This window comes from Myxocyprinus asiaticus, chromosome 8 (genome assembly GCF_019703515.2).
Source record: "Myxocyprinus asiaticus isolate MX2 ecotype Aquarium Trade chromosome 8, UBuf_Myxa_2, whole genome shotgun sequence".
In the NCBI taxonomy this organism is placed as follows: Eukaryota; Metazoa; Chordata; class Actinopteri; order Cypriniformes; family Catostomidae; genus Myxocyprinus; species Myxocyprinus asiaticus.
Genome location: NC_059351.1, coordinates 50,999,379 through 51,027,243, shown reverse-complemented (window position 1 = coordinate 51,027,243; position 27,865 = coordinate 50,999,379). Strand labels below are relative to the sequence as shown.

The following is a 27,865-nucleotide window of genomic DNA, read 5'->3' as shown; positions in this document are numbered from 1 at the left end:
ATAAAGAGCATGCTCCCCCACAAGGATTCTTTAGCAAAAACAGCACCAAAGCACTCAATTTAGGTGACTTGTTGAATAATTTTGGCATTTTCTTGGGTACAATAGTGTAGCTGTAATGTAAATAATATGGACTACAAAGCATCTCTAGATGGCACCATGTGATATTTTCAAAGACTTTGATATGTTTAAGTGGGTTTTCATGGTACTTTAAGGCACATGTAGAAAAAACATGGTAATGCCATGATACTTCGATACTTTAAAGGGACAGTTCACCAAAAAATGAAAATTCTCTCATCATTTACTCATCCTCATGCCATCCCAGATGTGTATGACTTAATTTCTTCTGCTGAACACAAATGAAGATTTTTAGAAGAATATTTCAGCTCTGTAGGTCCATACAATGTGAATGGTGACTAAAACTTTGAAGCTCCAAAAAGCACATAAAGGCAGCATAAAAGTAATCCATATCTTCTGAAGTGATATGATAGGTGTCGGTGAGAAACAGATAACTATTGAAGTCCTATTTTTCTGTAAAGCTCCACCTTTGACCAGCCCTGACCAGTAGGTGGTGATATGCATGAAGAATGCAATCGGCAAAAAACAAAAGTAGAAGAGTGTGAAAGTGGACATTTAAAGTAAAAAAAAGGAGTTAAATATTGATCTGTTTCTCACATATACTAGAGACAAAGATTTGCTCCATTTAACCTGCTGTTACAGTTAATCCTGACAAACCTATTCCACATTCCACATGCAGAACAACCAATGAAAGATAATGTGCCCTCTAGTACTAGTGTTCTGGATTCCTATCTGTGCCCATAAGCCTTGACAGTCAGAATCTATTTGCTTGTACTTATCTTCATCTTTCACAGATGACTTGTTCCTTGGCTCCTATTTTTTAACAAGAAGTTCTTCCAAAGTTCTCTTAGTTAAAACACTGACATGAGGCATCAGAAATTAGTTTTCACCCTGAGTTGTTTTTTTTGTCGTGTCCAAGAGTGTCCAACATTTCGGTGCCCTTTACCAGATCTCTACTTGCAACCTGATGAGATGTTTTGGCACATCTACTGGTACGTTTCAGTTGTCGTGGAGGAGAACTGCCAGCTGGAAGTTTCAGGTTTGTATGTAAAACAGATCAAATGATGTTCCACAGCAAAAAGAGCTAAAACAAAATGTATTTTATTCACATATGGATTATAAAAAAATATTGATTAAATAACTTCACACATCTACACATCTGAAAAGTTGTACAGTTATTTAAATTATGCTTCTGTTCTACATGATTTTACATTTTTAATCTCATGAACTCCAAAATGAATGAAAGGTACTTTTCAATAAAAGTTAAAGCTGAAGCTAATTTCTGCGCAGAATTATGAAAAATAACATTGATTTCAAATAGCTTTCTGAACACACCCTTCTTCTCCCATTGGTCGAACTAACATAGTCCCGCTCCAAACTCGCCATTGGTTGCATCAATGTAGTTGCATCAGGATGGACGGGACGGTCAAAACAAACAGAGGAATCTTTGTGCGCCACAGAGACACAGTGTTTTCAGTTTTTGAGGAACTTAACCTATGAATGGCTTACATATACTTTTCTCTTCATATTAAGATGGAATAAGAAAAATATTTAAACAATGAAAAAGTTACAAGAAGTTAATCAACTTAGTTCGTATACATTACTTAGTATACATTCTGTCATTCTTCGCATCGCTTTGAACCGTATCCACCACATGTTCATAATAAGGTTGGATGTCTTGGAAACTCCATTCAGTTTCCATGGCATCACCTAAAGTCTTCTTCCATGTTCTCTGGTGCAGGAGCTACACACGTTTGTAAATGCGAATTACTTTCTTGCAGTTTGGACAGCTATGTTTCACATCCTTACATGCATCCACACAGAACGGAATGCAACAACATGGCCAGCACCTGGAAAAACACAGCAGACACATTCTAAAAATAAGCTTTTGTTTGACTGAGCAATCTTTGCGTGTATTTATCTAGTACATTAATACCCTGCCCTAAGGCTGTAATTGCTGTAAAGTTATTATACTCACACAAAGAGAGCAAGAGTTCCACAGATTAACCAGGCGAGTAAACCACTCAGGTGTTCAGTTTCCGTGATAACATCTTGCAGGCAATGCGGACAGGTAATGTGACCCGGCACATCGGTGAGAGAAGTCACCATTACCATCTGCGTAACTAGGCATGAACAAACACATCTATTTAAATAATGTTCTAGGTTCAATACAAGTTAAGCTCAATTGACAGGCCTAATATCATCCTTCGCTTATATAATGTATATACTGCAGTTTCAGATATGGGCACTTAGTATAGAAGTGAATGGGGCCAGTCAATAAAAGCTAAAGTAGCTATACACTGTTTCAAAAAGCCACAAGATGTATACATTATACAGTATTTGTTAATAGAACTTATTATGAATAGCTAGTATGCCCTCGAGTGTTCAACAGGAAACCAACATACAAAAAATGACATCTCTCAGCTCCACAAATTCAAACTTCTAGAGGTTGCAAGGCCATGCTTTACATTAGGAAAGATATTAGGTGATTATAAGTAGATGTCATCTAGGTAATATCTGTGTGACTTCAAAATTAAAGAGATACAGTAGTTCACCCAAAATAAAAATTCTGTAATCATCATGTTGTTCCAAACCTGTATGAATTTCTTCCTTCAAATTAACACTAAAGGAGATGTTAGTCAGAATGTTAGCCTGAGTTACTATTCACTTTCATTGCATATTTTTATACAGTGAAAGTGAATGTTGTCTGATACTAACATTCCGGCCTAAAATCTCCTTTAGAAATCCACGAAAGTTCTTCGGTGTTGAACACTCACCTACAGGGACAACGGTGGGCTGGACTGTGGTGGGCGGAACACCAAACCCATATGATGGCGGTGGAGGGTAAAGTAAAGCTGACTGATCTGTAAAAGAGTCAAAGCACAAGATGAAAACACCAAAACCCACAGTGGATTAGCTGGTCTGTTACCTGATAATCATATTCAAGGGCGTAGCAACGGGTGGACTGGGATGGGCCTGGGCCCACCCAAACTAGACCCACCCAGAATATTTAAGATTATTCTTTGAATATATATTTATATATTTAATACAAATTTTAATTTTTTTATATTTAATGGTTAAAGCATAGATTCTGCTATATAAAAATTGTTATTACATTTGTGTTACTGATAAAATAACATAAATGAATAAATAAATTCAACGTGGCCTAATTGGCCTTCAGTCAACTCCTCCAGAAACATCATCAGAGCGGTAATCTGCCAGTAAATGACAGTGCGATCACGGCGAAGTAAGCAATAGTTTTGCATTATTTTTTTATTTCTTTTTTAGAAAAGATGATTGGACAACACAATTAGTCAAATTAGTACTGGGCATTGTCATGACTGCGCACAAAATAAGAGATCTGCCATCAAAGGCACAGAAAAACTGATGTAACTTAATGGAAATTAAAGAGATAGTTCACCCAAAATGAAAATTCTCTCACCATTTACTCACCTTTATGCCATCCCAGATGTGTATGACTTTCTTTCTTCTGCAGAACACAAATTATGATTTTTAGAAGAATATTTCAGCTCTGTAGGTCCATACGTTGCAAAATTGCGATACAATGCTCCAAAAAACACATAAAGGCAGCATAAAAGTAATCCATACGTCTCCAGTGGTTTAATCCATTTATTTAGAAGCAACATGATAGGTGTGGGTGAGAAACAGATACATTTTTAAGTCCTTTTTTGCTAGAAATTCTCCTCCCTGCCCAGTAGGGGGCGTATTTATGAAGAATGCGAATCACCAAAAACACAAGAAGAAGAATGTGAAAGTTAAAGTGGAGATTTACTAAGCACGGAGGAGAATTTATTGTAAAAAAAAATAAAAATTACTTACATATTTATCTGTTTCTCACACACACCTATCATATCACTTCTGAAGACACGGATTTAACTACTGGAGTTCAGTGGATTACTTTTAAGCTGAATTATGTGATTTTTGGAGTTTCAAAATTTTGGCACCCATTCACTTGCATTGTATGGACCAAAAGAGCTGAGAAATTCTTCTAAAAATCTTTATTTTAGTTCTGCAGAAGAAAGTCATACACATCTAGGATGGCATGATGGTGAGTAAATGAAGAGAGAATTTTCATTTTTGGGTGAACTATCCCTTTAAGTCAAGTCAGTTTTATTTGTATAATACTGCTTTTCACAATACACATGCTGTAGTTAGTGAGTTTTATAAAAATGTGGCCACCCATTTTTTATTGTGTCCCACCAAAAGTCATTTCCTGGCTACGCCACTGATCATATGCACACCTTTAGTGGTGCATGAGATAAAGAAGGTGAGTCCTTTGAGTCACATGTGGTCTTACATTAATTTGATAAACTATTAGATAAAAAACTGCTTGTACTTCCTCTATTATCAATAATTAACCAAACTTTCCTGTACCAGTCGTTTAGTCCTCTACATCAATTTTGGCATAATACAAGCTACTTCAAGGTGAAATCAGGACTTGATCATTTAAAACCTGAAAATCCTTCTGAATCAGTCATTCAGTTGTTGATTTAATTGTGTCCCGGGTCATTGCCATGCTATATTATCCGCAGTCTTGAAGCCTTGGTTGATGCATGGACATCCAAACCTTTTTCTGTAAAATTTGCTGGGATGATCTGGAATTTAGTGTTTTGCAACTCAAGCTGCCCAAGTCCTGAAACTCGAAAGCATTCGCCGACTGTAGGTTGAAAGTTCTGCTACTGAATTCAGTCTGTGCTTTCCGATATTTAAACCACTGCCCCCAGTGGCCAAAGGGAGAAGTGTTTTAGAACGAATGGGAACATGTGAGCTCCAGCTTCCGGGTGAAATGTCCACAGAGGGGCACAAAAGTAAAATGCAATTAATCATGCCCCCAATCCGTATGCAAGTTCTGTAATAAGGAATGTTCCTACTATCAAACCAGTTGAAGCATGATGTGCCACCTTGATGTTTTTATGAGTTTGTGGCAGCAGGGGGCAGTCAGCGCTCCAGCTCGACCGAGCACAACAGAATTCAGGGTTCTCGAGATGCATTTTTCAAAGTTTCAAACTACGTTTAACTTGACACAGCATGCTAAAAACACACCTCAAGCATGAGTACTCACTCTGCATGACAATTTATTAAGGCCAAAGTCTTTTGTAGCAGTTTTAGAAATGTTTGTAGCACAATCTGAGACGGCAGTACCCAAAGTCTGTTTGTTTGACAGGGAATGACCTTAAACACACATCTGACATCACAGATTGGAACAGTGTATTGATCGGAACATCTGACTTCCTGATAAAAACATGTCCATAAAACTGATTAGCACAATTTCTCCAACAAATACATGTCTTTACTAAGTATTACTAAAGCTTTTATGAAGATCGGCCCACATTTTTGGTCAAATTTACATGGGAACACCAATGTTCTTTCTTCTACCACTGTAAGTTTATATCATTTTAATTTGTGTTGAGTAATCATCTACTTTATTCCTGTTTATGAGGTTTTAAAGGCAGATGGGAGAGACAGATCAGCTGACCTGCTTGAGGTGGGTAGACTGCCGGCTGTCCAGGGTGGTTCATGCCTGCTTGTTGTGCCTGAGGACCAGCATATGGAGGTGGACTGGATTCTTTGTCCATTATCAAAGACCTGTGAACGAGAATAAGTGAACTGTTTGAATTCTAAGCTGAGAAAGTGGATGTAATATTCTCTATCTCGTGGTATTTCCTCTCTCTGAGTTTCGTTCTGCTTTCATTTCCATATTTTTAGTAAAAAACACACAGTGTATAATTGAATCACTCTTGTGATGGTGTCAACTATAAATGCAAATCTGAATGACACATACAGTATGTTTCTGTACTCAGCATTATATGAGTTAAGCACAAACCTCACTTCATTTAAAACTTAATTTTAAGTATACAGACACACATGCACACAAAACGTACCTGTGAGTTCCTGTATTCTGTGTGGAACTGTGTAGTTTGTGTTCCTTGTTTGCTAGTGAGTGAGAAAGTACATCAGAATATTGATAGCTGTGAGAGAGAGGGTGTGTTTGATGACTGTAAGAGTGTTGGTCAATGATGAAGGCAGACAAGAGTCATAAATGTGGGCATAAAACAGACTATAATTACGGGGAGGATTACTGTAACACTGACAGTGTGGGAAGGGTTATCTTTAACTTGTTTAATTACATCCAGTGAACTAAATGTCCCAGTTTTCCATGACAATAAAGAAACAGACAGAGATATCAGTTTAACCAAGTAATTTTTGTAAACATTCTGGAGATATATTCTTTGCTGTTAATGTCGTAATATAACAGATCATCAGAGAGACTCGTGATTCAGATATCACTTTCCACAAATAGCTACCTGATTATGCTAAATAGCCTGAAATGTTACTTTACAAAAAAATGAAGTACATTTTTTTCCGGAAACAGTCAGTGAAAGGAGGTGTGGAATCGAAAATGTGGGTCTAAATACAAGAACCATAAGTGATGTGATTTTAAACAGTAAATAAACATCCAAATTAAATAAACAATTTATAGAATATAAAATACAATTAAACAAATTAATAAAATATTGTAAACATTTTTATGTGATTTTAAACAGTAAATAAACATCCAAATTAAATAAACAATATATAGAATATAAAATACAATTAAACAAATTAATAAAATATTGTAAAAACAAATTAAGTGATTTTAAACAGTAAATAAACATCCAAATTAAATAACTGATTAATAAAATAAAAAAGTAAAATTAATAAAATAATTAAATAAATATTTGTGTGATTTTACACAGTAAATAAACATTTTATAGAATATAAAATACAATTAAACAAATTAATAAAATAAAGTAAGAAAAATGGTGTGATTTTAAATGCTCAAAGGAATATTCAGAGTTCAGTACAAGTTAAGCTCAATCGACAGCATCTGTGGCATAATGTTGATTACCACAAAAACATTTTTTTGACTTGTTCCTCTTTTCCTTTACAAAAAGCAGAAATCTGGGTTATAGTGAGGCACTTACAATGAAAGTGAATAGGGGCCAATTTTTGAAAGTTAAAATAGTATAGTCACAAGACATAATGGAAATGCGTGTTAACATGATTTTAGTCTGATAAAATCACTTACTAACCTTTTCTGTGTAAAATTATAACCAATTTTACAACTTTGTTAGCATGACAGTAATGCCAACAAACCCTTAAACCCTAAAACGACTGTAAAAATGACAATTTAAACAAATTTACGCAGTTTACAGCTCAAATAATACACATATTTTAACAGAAGTATTAATGTAAGTGCTTTTATAAAATTATAAGCTTCACATTTCTGCCTTTAAACCCTCCAAAAATTGGCCCCCATTCACTTCCATTGTAAGTCTCACTGCAACCTCGATTTTTGCTTCTTCTTTTAAAGAAAAGGAGCTAAATACATTTTTGTGGTAATCAACATTATGCAACAAATGCTGCTGATTGAGCTTAACTTGTCTTGAACCCGGAATATTCATTTGATAAACACCAAATTAAATAACCGATTTAAAAAATATCAAATTAAAATTAAAAAACAAATAAAATAGCTTTAAAATAATTAACATTTTTTTTAACAGAAAATAAACATAAAAAAAATAAAATAAAAAATAAAATAAAAAAAACCAATACAAAAATAAAGCAAACAATTAAAATAGTGTAAAAAATCTTTGTGATTTTTAAACAGCAAATAAACAATACAATTAAATAAGCCATTTCTAAAATATTACAAATAAGTTAATAAAATACACTCAGAAAGGATTTTTGCTGCCTGTTCAATTCACTTAATTAAAATGAACAAAAGTGACACAATTCTAGAACATTTTGTCACAACTTGATTTCATTGGGTTCTGCCAATTTGAGTTGGGACTACATGAATACTTTTCATGAGGTTAATTTAGCATTGATGAAACTGTGCAGGGGATTTCAATTTACCAGAATGCTTTGCATGGGACTATATAGGGAGGGTTAAGTGTTGAAATTAAGTCATATTTTATGTATTTTTGAGCAAGATGAGAATTAAGAGGAGATTTGATCATGTTAATGTTCTGTAATATTGGTATTTAAAAAGAGTGTCTGTTATGCTGGAGATTTGGGGGTTAGCATTATAGTGGAGAATGGCACTTGAGCTCAGGTTGAGGATGGACTATCACTTTCAAGTGATGCTTGATTTGAGTGCTGTTTAGGTCTATAAGCATTTGCTATGAAATTGGCGGTTCAATAGTCTCACTGTCCTTGCTTGCACTTGCTCACCTGGCGATATTAATAAACCTTAATAAATCTACAGTAGTTTGAGGAATCTAATGAAGTTAAAACTACTATAGTACAATAATTTGACCTAATCCAACTAAATTATGTTGGCTTAATGAAACTGACTGAATGTAAAATGTAAAAACCTTTTCATAATATATATAATGTATAGCCTAATTTAACTTGCAGTATCGCTCAAGAGGGGCTACAAAAAATATTTGAATAAACTGAAGATAAATAATTGTTTGATCATTGTTTGGATGAGCTTGATAAATGCAGTACAATTGCAATACAACACTTCAATTTGTGTGAATTTTGAGTCAATATTGAGACTTTATGCTATGCTGCAAGAAAAGTCAAAATGATGTCACTTCCTGGGTGTCACAATTTTGTGACACTCACTTCCCTTAACCCAGCTGATCATTACATTTGTTTGCAATTAAAATGAGTTAATAATGAAACAACTGTTTTTACAATGGACACCAAAGTCTACCCTGTTAGTGGAAAGTACAAGCTGCAGACTAGAGGTGAAAACATTATGATTTTCTGAGTTTGTTCATACTGATTTAATTCTGATCATCTTTATCAGCTTCTTGTTTTCCTTCACCTTTTATTGGGGATCAAACTGTGACTTTATCAGGAGTTGAGTGAACCGTTCACAAACTGTTGTACTGTAGATGCGTCATCAATCACTTGTTTGCTATGTCAATTTAAACTCATCCAGCTCATGAACCTTGAATATGACAGGCCAAAGTCAAGTGTAAGTTTCAGTGAAACCGGCACTGAGTGCTCTTCAGTTCTAATTTGATCAAATTTACAAAAATAATTAATTTACATCACTGAGTTTGAGCCTTTATAAAACGAGTCCTAGTTCCAGGAATTAGTCAGTCATTAACTTTAGTCGAGCAACATGATTCCACAACATCAATTAAAATGCTAGATGCTAGACAACACGTGACTAGTAGAAAACAGAGAGAGAGAGAGAGAGAGAGAGAGAGAGAGAGAGCGCAACATCATTGGTAAACACTTCACCATGGTGACCCTCCCAAACATACAATGCTGAATGTTGAAATGTCTTTTATCTTTCTAAGTGAGTTTACTTTGTCACTGACAACTGCCCAAATCAATTATTAATTTCCAAACATTTAATGTTTAGACCTTTAGTTTTCCCCGTATGGAAGCCACATCCTCACGCTCTCATCTCTTCTTCACTCATCTAATTTTATACAGTCAGTAGTCTCAGAAAAGGTCGGCCGATAGTGAATTTTGCCGATGATAATGAAAGTGGTGGAAAAGGCTGATAACCGATTAATCTGCCGATAGTTTTTCCAAAAGTCTTTCCTTACTATGATGGGCACAGGCATTGATGCTACAAGAGCCCAAAATGAATTAAATCCCAAAAGCAGTTTATTGGTCAACCAAAATAAAAAAACAAATAACCAGAAAAAATGAAGATTCGGTGCATATCGTGGGACTTTATTTGAAATGACTGAGACTTGGCTCCATTACAATCCTATATATATTTAAGTATTTGCCAAATTAAGCTTCTATATTCTATTTACCAGAATAAAGCATTTGGCAACTATTGGCATAGATCTTTGCCGATAACAGATTGTTCCAAAAAGCAACTATCGGCACAGATTAATCGGTAAAACTGTTATATCGGTCTACCTTTAGTCTCCTATAGAACGTCCAAGTCTTCCTGCACTGTATACTGTAAACCAGCTCCTGGCAATCAGTGTAAATATAAGAAGTTTCTATAGACCATTTCAAGAATGTAAACAAAAACAAAGGAATTAGAACGGTCCGGACGTATTTCTGGATCCTTTCAACAAAGTCTCTTTTTCAAGGTAAGTCAGTCCACTTGGCGGCCGTTTTTGGAACATTCTTGGGCAGTTTTGGCAGCTATGTAAACAAGTGGCATGACAGTGCAGCTCCTATCTACTTGAATGGGAAAAGACTGAAATCTCCAAAAGGGTTGGTCAAGATTACGAAAAAAATAAAAAAAATAATCATATTTCAAATAAGCAGTAAAATCTGATAACACTGTGCAGCTTCACTCGAGTGGTCCGGCTTCCCTGGGCCTCAGCACTTGAGGGGAATAGCGGCCCAGCATCCTGGTCCATCGGCCGCATTGTGTGCTCCAACTCGCACCGGGATTCCGGGGTGCGGCTCCATTCCTTGACCTGTAAAGATGCCAGCAGGTAGAGACCGGTCTCCCGAGGAGAGGCACGCTCTGTGTTTAAAGGCAGCGGTGATGAGGCTCTTCATTGGGAACATGCAAGCCCCATCACGCGAGGCGGGGCGACGATGATCCACAGGAAGGGCATGTCATTCCGTCACTACTGGTATAATAAATTGTGTTTCTATACCTCAGATTACGCTAAAAACTTAATTATACTGTCTTGTATAGCTAATGCGCATGCATGTTCTCGAGTTGATTGACAGGCGATTTCTGTATCTAAAAGGTGATTGGCTATTTTACATGTAAGGCGGGTTGATTGTTGGCTGCCGTTGGGCGTTCCAATTTCTCCCATTCATTTTAATAGTAGTGGCTCGTCTCTGCTAAATAGTCTCTGTTTTGACAAGCAGGAAATGTTCATGGAACACTAACGAACAGTCCTTGAAATAGTCTTGAACACTCCTTGAAATTGACTGTTTGCTGCTGATGTCAAATGATGTCATTGTTCCACGAACATTTCCTGCTTGTCAAAACAGAGATTTGGACCATTCTAATTCCTTTGTTTTTGTTTACATTCTTAAAATGGTCTATAAAATGATGTGCTGTACCAAGGTCAGAGGCTTAAACTTTTTTAATTATAATTTCATTTTATAAACAATGACAAGAAATTTAACAAGATTCCTAACAAGATAGAAATAAAGAGATAAACTTAGCCATTGCTTACTGAGTGATTGAAAGTTAGCTTACATGTTGACTTGAAGTTAATCTTGAAGTTATGATGTTATTATCAATAATCTTGAATCTTCAATAGATAGAATCGTCAATAGATCACTGGAGCAGTCTGAAGTCCCATGCTGCTTCAAACATTCAATCATCATTCCTGTCCCAAAGAAACCAAAAATCACAGGACTTTATGACTACAGACTTGTCACTCTGACGTCTGTGGTCTTGAAATCATTTGAAAGACTGGTGTTGGCCCACCTGAAGGAGATCCCTGGACTCTTTCTAGATCCCCTTCAATTTGCTTATTGAGCAAACAGGTCTGTGGGTGATGCAGTCAACATGGGATTGCATCATATCCTGCAACATCTGGACAGACCAGGGACAAATGCAAGGACCCTTTTTGTGGACTTCAATTCGGCTTTCAACACCATCATCCCAGCTATACTCCAGACTAAATTACACCAATTCTTTGTTCCCATGTCTATCTTTCAGTGGATCACCAGCTTTCTGACGGACAGGCAGCAGCTAGTGAGACAGGAGAAATTCACTTCCAGCACATGTACGATCAGCACTAGTACCCCCCAGGTACATGTCCTCTCCCCACTACTCTTCACCCTGTATACAAATGACACCTCTGTTAAGCTCCTGAAGTTTGCAGACGACACTACTGTCATCTTCCTCATCCAGGATGACGATGAGTCTGTATACAGGAGGGAGGTTGAACAGCTGGCTGTCTGGTGCAGTCAAACAACCTTGAGCTGAACACGCTCAAAACGGTGGAGATGATTGTGGACTTTAGGAGGAACACCCCAACACTGTCCCCCCTCACCATTCTAAACAGCACTGTGGCAAAAGTGGAGTCATTCAGGTTCCTGGGCACTACCATCACACAGGACCTGAAGTGGGAGACCCACATTGACTCTACTGTGAAAAAGGCCCAGCAGAGGTTGTACTTCCTTTGCCAGCTGAGGAAGTTCAACCTGCCACAGGCGCTGCTGATACAGTTCTACTCAGCAGTCATTGAGTCAGTCCTCTGCACTTCAATAACTGTACAAAATCAGATATCAGAAGACTACAAAGGACAGTTCGGACTGCTGAGAGGATTATTGGTTGCCCCCTGCCCCCCCTTCAAGAACTGTGCACTTCCAGAATGAGGAAAAGGGCTGGAAAAATCACTCTGGACCCCACTCATCCTGCCCACTACCTTTTTGAACTGTTGCCTTCTGGCCGATGCTTCAGAGCTCTGAGCACCAGAACCGTCAGGCACAGGAACAGTTTGTTCCCTCAGGCTATCCATCTCATGAACAGTTCAAACTGCCCCAACATACCACACCTCTTCTGCCATTACATTCCCTCGCTTCTGTATATAATAGATTTGTATTTGTATATTGTAAATACGTGTGTATATATATATATATAATATAATTGTCCTATTGTGTATTTCTATATATACTTTATTTTCTATTCACTTTTTATTTTTATTCTATTTATTTATTTTTTTACATTTATTATAATCTTTCTTGTTGCTGTATTGTTTGTGCACTGGAAGCTTCAGTCACCAAGACAAATTTCTTGTATGTGTAAGCATACTTGGCAATAAAGCTCATTTTGATTCTGATCATAGCCTACCGATTTCTTCAATCATTTCTTTGTTGTTGTTTCCCTCACATTAAAATAGTGTCACTTCCTGGAGGGCAATGTCACTAAGGAATTAGCTTTTTTTCTTTCTTTCATCTTTCCAAGGAATATTATCTCCATCCTGTTAGATACAAAAGACTAAATGGATGGAAAGTGATATTGAGATTAAAGGGGAAAAAAACCTAAAGATTGATTAGAAATTCAAATGGTTTGTTTCAATGGAAAAACACCTGGAATATGCCTTTATATATTATTATTTATTAAATTTAGAAGCTAGTAGATTGTACTTATACAGGTGCATCTCAATAAATTAGAATGTCGTGGAAAAGTTCATTTATTTCAGTAATTCAACTCAAATTGTGAAACTCGTGTATTAAATAAATTCAATGCACACAGACTGAAGTAGTTTAAGTCTTTGGTTCTTTTAATTGTGATGATTTTGGCTCACATTTAACAAAAACCCACCAATTCACTATCTCAATAAATTAGAATACATCATAAGACCAATAAAAAAAACATTTTTAGTGAATTGTTGGCCTTCTGGAAAGTATGTTCATTTACTGTATATGTACTCAATTCTTGGTAGGGGCTCCTTTTGCTTTAATTACTGCCTCAATTCGGCGTGGCATGGAGGTGATCAGTTTGTGGCACTGCTGAGGTGGTATGGAAGCCCAGGTTTCTATGACAGTGGCCTTCAGCTCATCTGCATTTTTTGGTCTCTTGTTTCTCATTTTCCTCTTGACAATACCCCATAGATTCTCTATGGGGTTCAGGTCTGGTGAGTTTGCTGGCCAGTCAAGCACACCAACACCATGGTCATTTAACCAACTTTTGGTGCTTTTGGCAGTGTGGGCAGGTGCCAAATCCTGCTGGAAAATGAAATCAGCATCTTTAAAAAGCTGGTCAGCAGAAGGAAGCATGAAGTGCTCCAAAATTTCTTGGTAAACGGGTGCAGTGACTTTGGTTTTCAAAAAACACAATGGACCAACACCAGCAGATGACATTGCACCCCAAATCATCACAGACTGTGGAAACTTAACACTGGACTTCAAGCAACTTGGGCTATGAGCTTCTCCACCCTTCCTCCAGACTCTAGGACCTTGGTTTCCAAATGAAATACAAAACTTGCTCTCATCTGAAAAGAGGACTTTGGACCACTGGGCAACAGTCCAGTTCTTCTTCTCCTTAGCCCAGGTAAGACGCCTCTGATGTTGTCTGTGGTTCAGGAGTGGCTTAACAAGAGGAATACGACAACTGTAGCCAAATTCCTTGACATGTCTGTGTGTGGTGGCTCTTGATGCCTTGACCCCAGCCTCAGTCCATTCCTTGTGAAGTTCACCCAAATTCTTGTATCGATTTTGCTGGACAATCATAAGGCTGCGGTTCTCTTGGTTGGTTGTGCATCTTTTTCTTCCACACTTTTTCCTTCCACTCAACTTTCTGTTAACAGCACTCTGTGAACAGCCAGCTTCTTTGGCAATGAATGTTTGTGGCTTACCCTCCTTGTGAAGGGTGTCAATGATTGTCTTCTGGACAACTGTCAGATCAGCAGTCTTCCCCATGATTGTGTAGCCTAGTGAACCAAACTGAGAGACCATTTTGAAGGCTCAGGAAACCTTTGCAGGTGTTTTGAGTTGATTAGCTGATTGGCATGTCACCATATTCTAATTTTTTGAGATAGTGAATTGGTGGGTTTTTGTTAAATGTGAGCCAAAATCATCACAATTAAAAGAACCAAAGACTTAAACTACTTCAGTCTGTGTGCATTGAATTTATTTAATACACGAGTTTCACAATTTGAGTTGAATTACTGAAATAAATGAACTTTTCCACGACATTCTAATTTATTGAGATGCACCTGTACATGGCAAAAATGGCAACATCCACTCAAACCAGTGAAATTATTTAAAATTCACCCGCATGTTCACTTAATCGTAATACTGCGATACAAGGAAGCTATTAACATAATTTCCATCTTTATAAATTATAAATTAGGCCTAAAACATGATGGGGACATGGTTAAAATGAGTTTGATCTCTAAATAACAAAGTATTTAGAGATAAAAAAAAGAAACAGCTCATGAAGCAGCCAGCTTATTAAATGTATTCAATTTAATTTAATTTGATCAAACTTATTTAAATGAGTAGAATCAGATAATTTGAAGTGGAACTTTGGAACTTGACACTTAGAATGCACAATGGAACGCGTCCTTAGAAACCGGCGGTATCCAGGCAACGGAGCGAACACAAACATTGTGTTCAGCATTGTTTGCCGCTGCAGGAAACGATAAATATATTTATAATAATTAAATACATTAAATATATATATATCGGTTAAATATATGATTTAATTTTACACAAATTTATAATGATGTCATCCCAAGTTTTAGTCTCGCGACCCCGTTTTGACACACGAGCTGTGGCGCAGAATGGCTTACAACTGCCGGTCGAACCGGAGACCTCCGTTAAGGAAAACCTGTACGCCGGTACATCCGCCGGTCTGGCAACGGCGGGCTACCGGAGCGCCAAATACACCACCGGCGAGTGGTTCGCCAATAACTCTACCCTGCTGAACCGGGCAGTCACAGACCGGAGCATCGCGGAGAGAATCTGCCACGAGTCCAAAGCGCTGAAAGCAGAAACCGACACCGGGACTTTACGCACTCAGACTGAGGGCACCAAACACCTGGGCGAGCGCCTGCAGGACATCCACCGCTGGAGATCCGAGCTGGAGCGCTTCATCGAGCGCCTGGCCGCAGAAACAGACCTGCAAACGCGCTCCAGGAGGCGGCTCGAGAGAGCGCTGGACGCCACCGAGATCCCGTTCGCCATCGCCACTGATAACCTGACCTGCCGAGAGAGACGCTTCGGGCCGGACCTGGTGAAGGATCAGGTGGAGGAGGAACTACTGAAGGTATGACGAACTGAAGAGATGAAAAAATATTGATCGCAGAAAAATAAAATTGATTCTAGTAATAACAGCCTAACAAATAATATGTATTGTTATATATTAAAATATGTCATCAATTTTATTTTATTCTTTACTTATTGATCAAGGTCAATAAATTGCAGGTTAATACAATATTATTTTAATTATATATTTTCATTTAATATTATATATTTTATATATTTTTCTTTATAATAATAATAATAATAATCATAACATTTATTATTATTATTATTATTATTATTATTACCATTATTACTGTTGTTGTTATTAACTTAATAACAACAACAGTAATAATAATAATTATTATTATTAAAGAAAAATACATAAAATAAAAATATATAATAATATAAGGAAAATATCATTTTTTATTATTATTATATTAAATATAATAATTATATCATTATTATTAGTATTAATAATAATAATAATAATAATAGATTTAATTAAATAATAGATTAAGCATTAAAAAACTATATCTGAACAACACATTACGAAGTTGTCAAATTATTTCTAACAGGAGGTGGAGTTGATCAGAAGCATTCAGGCCCTGCTGAAAAAAACTCTGGATCAAACTGTCAATCAGATAAGGTAAGTTATCAAAACTATTATTAGTTATCCACACAATGAATTTCCCAAAAAGTATTCAAACAAACAAACAAACAAACAGTACCAATCTCTGGTAGTTTGGCTATCAAATAATTTTAGTAAAATCAGAATTAATAATTTGTAATCTTTTAGTCTGATTATAATAATAAACCTGTGTGTTTGTGTCTGGTAGGCTGAACCAGGAGGTAAAGCAGACTCTTGAGTTAGACTGGTCTGATAAACAGCAGGCCTACAGTCTGGACGATCAGTGTGGTCGCTATAACAACATGAGCACAGACACACAATGGCATCCCAGCTCAGCGGTGCTGCAGGACCAGTAAGTGCAAATCAAACACAGATAGAACAATGACACAAACTATTTTTTACTGTCACACACCTCTTACACAACATTTCAAAATATCAAAGGATGTCCTGGTGGTTGCCTGAAATTCACCTTAAAATAAAAAAATAAAAAAATGAATAAAATACAGTGACCATGTTTCAGGCATTACGTTATGTAATTTTACTGTTAACTACCATAGTAATGCAGGCGGAAATGCAAAATGCCACATGATGATTTAAATTTTATCAAGGGTGGCCTTTCCAAGAAATGGCCAATACACATGACACCAGACAAACACAAAACACCATCAGGGTGACAGAAGAGACACACACACACACACAGACACACACACACACACACACACACAGACACACACACATACACACACACACACACACACACACACACACACACACACATACACACACACAGACACACACACACACACACAGACACACACACACACACACACACAGACACACACACACACACACACACAGACACACACACATACACACACACACACACACACACACACACATACACACACACAGACACACACACACACACACACAAATGCAACAAACATGGAATAAACAATAGAATATGTAAAACATTTTTTACAAATGTGACGTGTCAGGCAGGTACTTTTGGGAATGCCCAATTTTTGTTTTTCACCATAATTTTAATACAGTAATAGTATACCATGAAAGTACAGGTATTGTCTTGTTAAACATAATATAAATGTTCACTATTAACGATAAGGTAAATCACATTATATACCTCTTAAAAAAAAATCTTTTTCCAGTATTTTATCATAAAATTATATTGTTAAATAAATATACATTTTCACCGTATATGATAAGGTAACTACGAGTTAACCAATTAACTGTGTTTTACCGTTGCATTTTTACATTCTATTTACATTTATTAAAAATATGAAGAAAAAAAATGTCAGATGCTAAATGATTCTTATGGTTCGAGATGTTACGTTTTAGTTAAATTGGTGTCTGGTTAAAACTAGAACATCGATAGTTTTCTAAAGAACTACAGTAGAACAAGTTCTTATCAAAAGGTTCTTTTATGGCATTAGGCTGTATTATTTGATTCTAATGAACATTTATTAACATTTATCTACGGTCTATGTGAGTCGCTAATATTCTTTCTTTCTATTCTCTCACTCTCAGTTGAATTGAAGTCAGTTCAGAGCTGTTTTATGGAAAAGTATATATAATTTATAACATTGTCAAAGCTTTGAGATCACAGCTGTAGTGGTGAAACACACTCAGTGATGTTGCTCACAGATGTGTGTCTCTGTAGGGTGAGTGATCAGGAGGCATGGCGTAAGTTTACTCAGGATAACCTACGGCTGGCGGAGCAAGAGGAGGCGGCGAGTCAGGCCCTGCGGCAGCTGTCTGAGCAGGTTCTGCAGGACACGGCTGAGGACCTGCGGGTGCAATGTGCCGCTGTAGATCGGGCATTCACCCAGCGCTGCATGGAGCTGAGCCAGGCCAAAACACAGCTGGAACTCCACCTAACACAGGTAACACATACACAAAAACATGCTAACATGCGCTATCTCTCTTTGAAATAAAGCACTTGGTTTGGTATTTTGGTATTTAATGACATCAGCCATTTTTAAGTGTCCAAATATTCTTTTGGGTCACTGTATTATATATCATTATGGGGCATTTAATCCAATATGATCACACGGGAAGTCGACATGTCGCTACCGTGTGTTCCAGCACCCTCACTTCGACCCCATTCTACCGAGTTACTGACAAGTGGTATGTCCCATCAGACATTTTTACATCAATTAATATGTTTACTTTTTCTTCTGGCGCTACTGATTGTGTGTTGCATGAGTAGCCTCAGAGACATACATTCCCATGGAAACCAGGAAGTAATCGCTTTCACATAAACAATGACAAGTGCGATTCGGAGGTTGCATTTTCGCTCTTAGATTACATTTCTACTCCACTGATGGTTGGAATTAGGATTGTTGGGGTTTGGGTAAGGACGGTTTATAAAATATGCATTATTGCTGACTGTATTGCATCATTGTACAACTAAAAATACTACTCGGCTTTTGGTGCCACCCTGTGGACATTTCTCCAGAAACTGGAGCTCACTTCCAGCTTTAGCCACTGGGGGGCAGTGGTTTGCATTTCAGTAAACACAGACCGCTTTCAACCGGAGAACGTTCAACCTACTGTTGCTGAATTCACATTGAGATCAGTCTGTATGAATAAGAGCATAAACATATTTTAAGTACAGATCTTATCTTTGCCAACATCTGATTCCATCAGTTTGTATGTAATGGGGTAAGACGTTCTTGAATAAATGAATGTTCAATGTGTGTGCTGTAGATTGTGGAGCAGATCGGGGCTCAGGAGAGGAATATTTCATACCTGCAGCAGGCTGTGTACGATAAAGAAGCTCCGCTCAGAGTGGCCCAGTCCAGACTGCATTACCGGGCCCTTAGACCCAATATGGAGCTGTGCCGAGACCAGCCACAACTCAGGTACACATGTCACATTAGGTTGGATTATTACTGTGGTCTGTCCTGTTTGCTTTTATATTGAAGTATCTCGTTTCATGTTTGGTCTGGTCCTCTGAAGCAAACATGACTCAAACGCAGAGGTAAAGAACCCGAGTGCAACAAGAGGGAAACACAAGCATGATTTAATGAAATTACATTTTCAACAGGCACATTGGTAAAATGGAATGTCTTGCTCACTCATGCGTCACTTCAAAGCGTCATCTCTTCACAGCTGCATTACATCAGAGCACTTGCCGTTGATTTATTAATATAGTCATAATAAAAAATAATAATTCAAGATGTACTTTTAAGTATGTGACAACTATAGTGAAACGTGAATTAAGACTTTTGTGTTAGATTTGAAGGGGGAGGAGAATTTATGCGTGCATCAGGTGCTTCGACCAAAAAGTCTTCCGCATACGATGCTCCTTGGCTTCTTCGCTCAAGCATCCTCGGGAAGCTTCATCTGTCCTCGTTAGTTGCCTTCTCATGGTGCATTTAGAGATTTGATACATCCTTCATGATGGTGGACTTTGATTGGTTTCTGGGTCAATGACTCGAGGGAGGAGGAGCGAGGAAACGAGGGTGCACTGCATTCAGTCAGACGCTAGCCTTTCAAAGTATACTTCATATAACTGTGTGTGCCTATGCAGGTGGTTGACGCATACACGCAACGACTGCTTTGAAATACTGAACTATTTCTCTGTAGGAGTTTAGATCCATAAATATGTCTTTACATTCCTTCAGACATGAGTTATGCAATTGCAGGTATCTCCTGTCCTCCTCACACACGCACTCTTGACGTGCACATCCACTGTTGTTGTTTCCACCTTCGTCTCCTGGTTTTTAGAAGAGATTACGGTATCTTCTTCTAGCACTTCTTTGTGACAGCAATGGCTCAACACTGAGTGTTGCCACCTTGTGGATCCACTTAGTAGTGCGAATAATTCCAGGTGCATGCGCATTCTGCACGTTCAGAGTATGCGTGTTTAGAAAAGAGCACTCTGCTGATGACGAAATTTGCGTCACACGTCATATACGCACAAACCATGCTTACGGTCTCTTCTCTTTGGTTAGGTTTAAATATGGGGTTTGGGTTAGAGCATAAAATTAATAAGCATGTACGCAACATTTGACACGCGGACATTTCCCTTACTTCTGCATTATACATCAGGAGAATTCTGAAAAATGTGTACAATTTAGCCAACTGAGATCAGGTTGGAATAGCTGCCAATGGAGAAAGTTGCTTTTTGCCCTCATAATAGTGTAGTTACAGTATCTACCAGCAGGGGCTAACTGGTCCATGCTAACTTGATTCCTTGGTGTGAACAACTGGATCAGAGACAACAAGTATTCTTGACATGTTTTAAAATAAAAGCATGCCAAGGAACAAGGACAGAGGATACAAATCAAACCTAGAGACCCTTGTGTACACTAATGAAAGTCCCAGATACTACTGTGACACACATAAACCCATCTGACAAGTGTGTTTGTGTGTGTAGTCTGTTAGGTGAGGTGTCAGAGCTCAGCGGTACAGCATCAGCCCTGCAGCAGCAGCTGTATGAAGCTCGCAGATCTTTATCTGACCTCGAGGAGAGCAGACTCACACTGGAGAAAGACATCGCCTGCAAAACCAACTCCGTCCTCATCGACCGAGAGAAGTGTATGACACACCGCACACGATACCCTACTGTTACAATGCTGTCTGGATACTGACACACTCACAACAGGATGGGAGATCTAGACCAGTTACAGTTATTTCATGTTGTTTGTAGTGTCTGTACTGGTTGTTATTGTGTGTATTTGCAGTGATTCCAAGGCAAACAAATAAAAAAGGGAGAGTGTGAATCAATGAGACACACACACACCCAGAAAGGCCTGCAGTACTATGTTTGAACACAGGGTGGCCATAGAGTGTCATGCAAGTTTAAACTGAACTGTCATTATCACATGGCACATTTACAATAGCATCCTCTCTCTGTGTGGGAAATTTGAAGGACATAGTCCACATTAATGCATGTATAATGTGTGTGTTAATGTGTGCGTGAATGTTAGAGAAATACTGATAGAGAGAAACAGGTAAAAAGGGTCTATTATTACCAGTGAAACGACACGACTCTCGTCACTAAGTCAACGCGCTGCTAATTCAAACTTATTTTGGTCATCTTTCCTCTGCTTATCTCTTCTAATTCCTTTTCAGATGAAATGAGATACGGAGATGAAATCATCGAGTGGTTCTTTTATTTAGAGATGTTGAAAACTCATCGTATCTGGAGTTTTGATTGGCGGTTGTTTGGCTCTTATCAGTGAGCACCGATAAAGATGAGTAAGTGTGTGCTGAGGTTACATGCAGGGCTTTTGGACCAAGGGATGGGAGAAGACGAGCAAATTAGAAAAGAGATAAAAACCCACATTTCCTCTGTCTCTTTCTTTCACACACATCTTCTGTGGGGAGTTCTGATTTCACATGTATAAACTAATAATTTTTTTACTATAAATATCACTTTTGACATTATTATTTATGATCTGAGACCTTATTTAGTCCCTTTATAGACATTTTGTCTTGTGGGGACATGCCCACAATGTAGTTTAATCATTTTGCTATTCAGTGGGGGACAGTTTCATAAATGCAGTTCCCATAAGGACAACAAAAGATTGAAGGGAAACACACTCTGGCACAATTCTAGTGTTTAATTTTCAAAAATTATCTCTTAAAAAAATCCTTCGCTTCACTGGGTTTAACCTATACATTTCTTCATAAGAATAATTTAACTTTTTATTCATTTCACTTATCTTAAAGGTGCAGTATTTTTCCTCATTTAAAAAGTTTTACTTCTAAAGAAATTAGTTGTCATTTTGAAACATGTACATGAGATGAGGACTCCAGTTGTATCAGTAACCTTATAAAAGTGGTTTTATTCTACATGGAGAGGGTCCCCTCATGGGTGCTGCCATGTTAGGATCACATGGCTAGCCTAGCACTATTTGCTTAATCTCATTAACTGCCCCGCTATTGGACATTTTTACTCATAGATAAAATTTATCATGGCTGACTGTGAATAGTGAATTTCTACAATGGCATTGATAACTGAAATGTATTGCATTTGAATGGTAAATGGTCTGCACTTATATAGCACCTTTTTTTAACCTTAGCAGTTCCAAAGCACTTTACACTGTGACTCATTCACCCATTCACACACACACACTCACACACCAATGACGGCAGAGCTGCCATGCAAGGCGCTAGCCTGCCATTGGGAGCAACTTGGGGCTCAGTGTCTTGCCAAGGACACTTCAGCATGTGGAGTCATGTGGGCCAGGAATTGAACCGCTAACCCTGCAATTAGTGGCCAAACCGCGCTACCACCTGAGCCACAGCCGCCCCATAAATGATCCTGCATCCAGGCCCCTAGGTGTCAGTGATAGTCCAAGATGACAAATTCAAAATATTACTGAGTGCACCTTTGCCTGAATCATTGATTTGAATTGATAGTCGGCTTCATGAGTAAACTAGATTTTTTACATTTTCTGAAGAAAAAACTAGTCATGCTTGCCTGTGCAAAAGTTGCTGCTCCAATGCAGGGTATTGTGGGCAGTTGCTAGGACGTTGTTATGCTGTTGCCAAGGTTTTCTGGGTGGTTGTAGGGTGTTTCTAGGTGGTTGCTTGGGTGTTCTGTGTGGTTTCGTAAAGAGCAAATCAAAACAGCTCACCACCAAGTCTTTATGATATGCTGGTTTTTAGATATGGATCAGGTCCCTCCTTCAAGGACTATGCGATAGCTTTTGCCTATTTTATCATTCGCCAGCAGAAAACTGTAGTTCAATAGTTTAGAAAGTAAAAGCACATGCGTCTTAAAAATGAGCTGCATTAGAGGTTTGTTTAAATCCACAATAATGAACTGTGAACAAAAGTAATAGTAATACTTGCCTTTGCAAACACCTTTAAAAAAATTAAGGGGGGTGGGGGGGCCTAAATATGCTGGCTACCACCCCTGGAGTTCGCTAGTTCACTAGTTCAAATCCCAGGGTGTGCTGAGTGACTCCAGCCAGGTCTCCTAAGCAACCAAATTGGCCCGGTTGCTAGGGAGGGTAGAGTCACATGGGGTAACCTCCTCGTGGTCGCTATAATGTGGTTCATTCTCGGTGGGGCGCGTGGTGAGTTGAGCACGGATGCTGCGGTGGATGGCGTGAATCCTCCGTGGCAACGCGCTCAACAAGCCACGTGATAAGATGCGCGGGTTGACGGTCTCAGACACGGAGGCAATTGGGATTCATCCTCCACCACCCGGATTGAGGCGAGTCACTACACAACCACAAGGACTTAAAAGCGCACTGGGAATTTGGCATTCCAAATTGGGTGAAAAAATAAAAAAATTAAAGGGACAGTTCACCCAAAAATGAAAATTCTCTCATCATTTACTCACCCTCATGCCATCCCAGATGTGAATGACTTTCTTTTTTCTGCTGAACACAAATGAAGATTTTTAGACAAATATCTCAGCTCTGTTGGTCCATACAACAGATTTCTGCACGAGTTTCTAAATTGGAAGTCCGGCTTCAATGCAGCATTAGTCTTGTTTAGTAAATCCTCTTTTTAATCTAATCGGTACAGTAAGTGTTATCTTTGAAATCCCATTAAATCTTTCTTTAAATGAAGTGTGAATGTGTGTAATGCATCTGGAGGCCCATGTGAGTGTGTGTGATGGGTGTATATTGTTAAAGCATTCTTTCTCTCTCTTCACTCTCTTGGATATAGACTTTTTCTTCTACTTTTTCTTTTTCCCATTACTGTCTCCAAGCAGATCTTTATTCTGATGTACAGGACAGTCCAAAACTTCACATAGACTTCCTTATCAAAGTGAATACTGTGACTTGAGGGGTCTCAGCGACGCACTATTCTCTCTCTGTGAGTGTGTTTGGGTGTGTGTGTCACCACATTGGCCACTCACTTCACTTCAAACCCTCTCATTCCAGTCTTTATTCTCTCCTCTCTGCTTCAAAGCCGTCATTATATTTATTTATTTATTTATTTATTTTTGCCACATGAAGGTCTCTTTCTCTTTGTTTACTCTCTCCTGCTGTTCTTCTCTTCCTGTCTTTTCCTGACTTAACTTGTATTTCCTCTTTCTTTGCCACTCTGTCTATATTAGGCTAATTATATTTGCAATACCCTAACCTTACGTCTAAACCCTTAACACTTCTGGCATTTTTAGATTTTAATTGAAGTCAATGTGAACACTGTTCACAACCCATTTTACTTAAAAATAACGAATAATTCAGAGCATTACTACTTTGTGTGCTTAGCTCATACATTGGGGACAAAATCATTGAGAAGAGTTCTTGATGTTAACCAAATCTGACTAAACATCCTTTTGGGAAAATCTTAAAAGGGAAAAGCAATCCTTAGATAAACTAAATGTTTTCTCTTTATCTAAAAAGAGGTTAAAGTTAAGGTTTGGATTAGTCTAATGGGTTAATGATCATTGGTCCTTCAAGTATTCCAGACATATCTAATGATCTATTCCATTTTATTTAGTTCATTTTTATTTGTTGTCTGAAACTTTGTTGCCCTATGCTTTTACTCCATATGTAAAGACACTTATGACACGATCTGAATGCACAGAGACCTTAAAACCCACCAGAACACATTCACCACAGTTCAACAAGCATGTCATGAACATGAGACCGTGAGAACCGTTTGCTGTGTGACACATGTGCTTCTTTTGCACAACATGAATCTGTCCACAGCCCTGATAATGGTGTGAAGGTCGCCATGGAGGAACAGATCGTGTTCGTGAATGATGCTAATGTGCATGCCTGTACATAAACTGTTTGTGTTGCGATAGTAAACAATATATGAACATTATCAATGATAACAACCAGCCTCTGAGGGTCCAGACTGGTCTCACAGTGAAATCTGAAACAGTAGGTTGACTTATCTTTAGCTAAAATTGGTCTCTGCTTACCGAAATGTGAAACTCTGCCCCCAGTGGCCAAAGCGGTAAGTGTTGTTGGGCGTATGGGCATGTGTGAGCTCCATTTTCTGAGTGTGATGTCCACAGAGGGGTGCCATAGCGAGTTGTGATTCTCAGTTGTTTTCAGCTGGATGGGCTGTAATACATTAAAGGGGAATGCATGTTTCATAAATTTACCCCCAAACCCCAAACCAAAACCTAACCATCAGTGGAGTAAAAATGTAATGTTAGAGGGAAAAGTGCAACCTTGAAATCGCGCTTGCCTCTGATTATGCAAATCACTTCCTGGTTTCCAAGCTGGATCTGAACTCAGGTTTCTCACGCTGCTGATTTAACACGCTTCCAGCTACACCACAAGGGAATGTAAACACTCTGGAGCCGATGCAAAAAATGTCTGATGGGAGATGGTGCTTGTCGGCGAATCGATCCTAGCCTACATAAACTCTCGAAACAACATGCCGATCATGTTGGAGGGTCACTCTAACTGATAGATTTGTATTTTATTACCACATGAAATGGCTTGACGAGGGTTGATTTCTTTCCTGTGTTGTATCTTTCGTATGTATGATTTTCTACTAGTCAGAAGTAGATTGGACCTTTTCATTCTAGAGAGCATTTGATTGGACAAAATGAGTGAGTGCATCATGAGTCATCAATATTTTTTGGTCCATATTCTATAGAAAAGCTATATTTTAAATGTGCATATTCGCTCAAAGTGAATAATGTTAGCATATACAGTAGATGAACTCAAAGCTAAAAGACATGGACTAAAAGACACAAAACCCCAATTTTGATTTCATGAGGTCTTTAAACATCTGAGTACATTTAGATTTTTCCAGTTCTCTTTGTTTCCAAGCTCAACATAACAGTGACATGTTGTGTAGTATCTCATGACCTCGGTGTGGGCTTCAGGGGTCTCCGGGGTGTCGTGGGTTCACTAAATTCCCCCAGTGAAGGGCTTTAGGCCACATGGCAGGATCACAGCTACTGAAACATGGAAATGACAGACATCTTACCTGAAACTGCCCCCCCCTCCAGCTTAACTCAGCCGAAGTTGGTTTGCATTTAGAGGGAGTTTGGACACTTGTCAGATGGGGGACCAGTTGAAGACCAGCTTTGACCATCAGCTTTGGCTGACTTAAGCAGTTGATAGCTATGGTGGAGGCAAAGATTTTACTCAATTTTGGTGCATTTATTCTCATAAAACTATCATGGCTTCCAAGAAGACTTAGAACATAAACACAAGTAGTATGAACTACTTCTATGGTATTTTTTTAATTCTTTTTGGAGCACAACAGTCCCTGGTCACAGTACACTTTCTTTGTATGATAAAGCTCAGATATTCTGCTAAACATCTCTCCTTTTGTGGAAGAAAGAATGTCATACAGGTTCGGAACATCAAAGCTAAGTGTCATGGACACTGTGTCATGGATATGACTAACATAAAAGAAATGTTGCCAATAGTGTGTCATTGTGACGTACTGTACGAGGGCCTTGGCGCTCCAGTGGGAATGTAGTTTTAAGTCTGGTCTGCGTCACTTCGCGATCCCATTTTCCTCCACAGCCCCCCTAAAAATGATTATACATATTTATTTATAGAAGCTTGATGCCACTGCAGTGAAACCTGTGTTACCCTGCAGAGTCACCATATTACTGTGAAAGTGCTGGAATTAAAGTCAAATGGAAATGGAAGTGATACCATTCAATTACAGAAAAAAAGAAAAAGTCCTCTGCTTTGTTACCATCTCAGTCGCCATCAAAATCACCTTTTCTCTCTGCCTGAAAATGTCATCATTTCTCAGATTTATCTTATCTATAGAATTGCGTCTCATTGCAGAAGCCTCTGTCAGAACTGAACCGTGTCACTGTTTCTGTCGAGAGAGAGATCATGCACCTCTGTCCATCTTATCTCAGGGACCTGCTGGCCGACAGTCACGGAATGATTTCACTTTTTCATTATTTTCCTTTCCAATTCTACTCCTCTTTCATGATCATTCAGACGCCCCAGGATCTGCTAATGTTGAAGAGATATCAGCTTCTTTCTACCACGGGAAATTACAGTTCCAAGAAAAAATCCATTCGGATCCAGAGAGACGGAGCAACTTACTCTAGCGCAGGAGTGATCCATCCATCATCACCAAAATAAAATGTGTGGACTGGGGCTGCACTGAGGTCTATTATAGAATAATTGATGAACCAGAGGGATAATTACACTCACCTGTGTGCCAGTAATTCATTACATAAACAATTCAAACAAACCGCTTTCAGATGGCAATGGGAATTTCACTTATTTAGTAACTATTTTAAGAATTGCTTGATATTGTAATAAGGACAAATGTTTTTTTTTTTTATTAAGTTCATGTGTCAGCCCTTTATTTGCACTCATTAGGGGTAAGATGAGGAATAATTCACAGATTTTTTTTAAAATTATATATAAAATTCAGTAAAATCTACTTTATTTTTATGACATAATATTGAGTAAAGCAAGTGAGTAAATTTAACCTAACCCTTAAATGCATGGTATTTTTCCCAAACACTCTTACATATTCGGGTCTTTAGAGACCCGGCACTTACAGTATATCTGTAAATGCCCAGATAGTGTAACACTTTCAAAAATA

The 27,865-nt window shown here is 38.1% G+C and overlaps 2 protein-coding genes across 2 annotated transcripts; one reads left to right on the top strand and one right to left on the bottom strand.

Moving 5' to 3' along the window:
* Positions 1-1,160: 1,160 nt before the first annotated feature.
* si:ch211-202h22.9 (uncharacterized protein LOC559480 homolog) lies at positions 1,161-6,114 on the bottom strand. The gene is made up of 5 exons (XM_051705605.1): positions 5,979-6,114; positions 5,573-5,682; positions 2,853-2,939; positions 2,054-2,198; positions 1,161-1,925 (listed from the first exon to the last, which is right to left on the bottom strand). Exons 2-5 carry the CDS (start codon positions 5,670-5,672, stop codon positions 1,820-1,822), a joined length of 438 nt encoding a protein of 145 aa, XP_051561565.1. The 5' UTR covers positions 5,673-5,682; positions 5,979-6,114; the 3' UTR covers positions 1,161-1,819.
* A 9,022-nt stretch (positions 6,115-15,136) lies between these two features.
* Positions 15,137-21,677, top strand: tekt4 (tektin 4). The gene is made up of 6 exons (XM_051705104.1): positions 15,137-15,766; positions 16,320-16,390; positions 16,581-16,724; positions 18,051-18,273; positions 19,100-19,254; positions 20,775-21,677. Exons 1-6 carry the CDS (start codon positions 15,221-15,223, stop codon positions 20,986-20,988), a joined length of 1,353 nt encoding a protein of 450 aa, XP_051561064.1. The 5' UTR covers positions 15,137-15,220; the 3' UTR covers positions 20,989-21,677.
* Positions 21,678-27,865: the final 6,188 nt, after the last annotated feature.

Bases quoted from the DNA above. Each gene is read 5' to 3' on its own strand.
- si:ch211-202h22.9 (XM_051705605.1), bottom strand. From the start codon at position 5,672: ATGGACAAAGAATCCAGTCCACCTCCATATGCTGGTCCTCAGGCACAA. The intron at 2,199-2,852 runs GTGAGTGTTCAA...GTTCATGCCTAG, and splicing joins GCCCACCGTTGTCCCTGTAG to TTACGCAGATGGTAATGGTG. The intron at 1,926-2,053 runs GTGAGTATAATA...GTGTTTTTCCAG, and splicing joins GGAACTCTTGCTCTCTTTGT to GTGCTGGCCATGTTGTTGCA.
- tekt4 (XM_051705104.1), top strand. From the start codon at position 15,221: ATGATGTCATCCCAAGTTTTAGTCTCGCGACCCCGTTTTGACACACGA. The intron at 16,725-18,050 runs GTAAGTGCAAAT...GTGTCTCTGTAG, and splicing joins TCAGCGGTGCTGCAGGACCA to GGTGAGTGATCAGGAGGCAT. The intron at 19,255-20,774 runs GTACACATGTCA...TTGTGTGTGTAG, and splicing joins CGAGACCAGCCACAACTCAG to TCTGTTAGGTGAGGTGTCAG.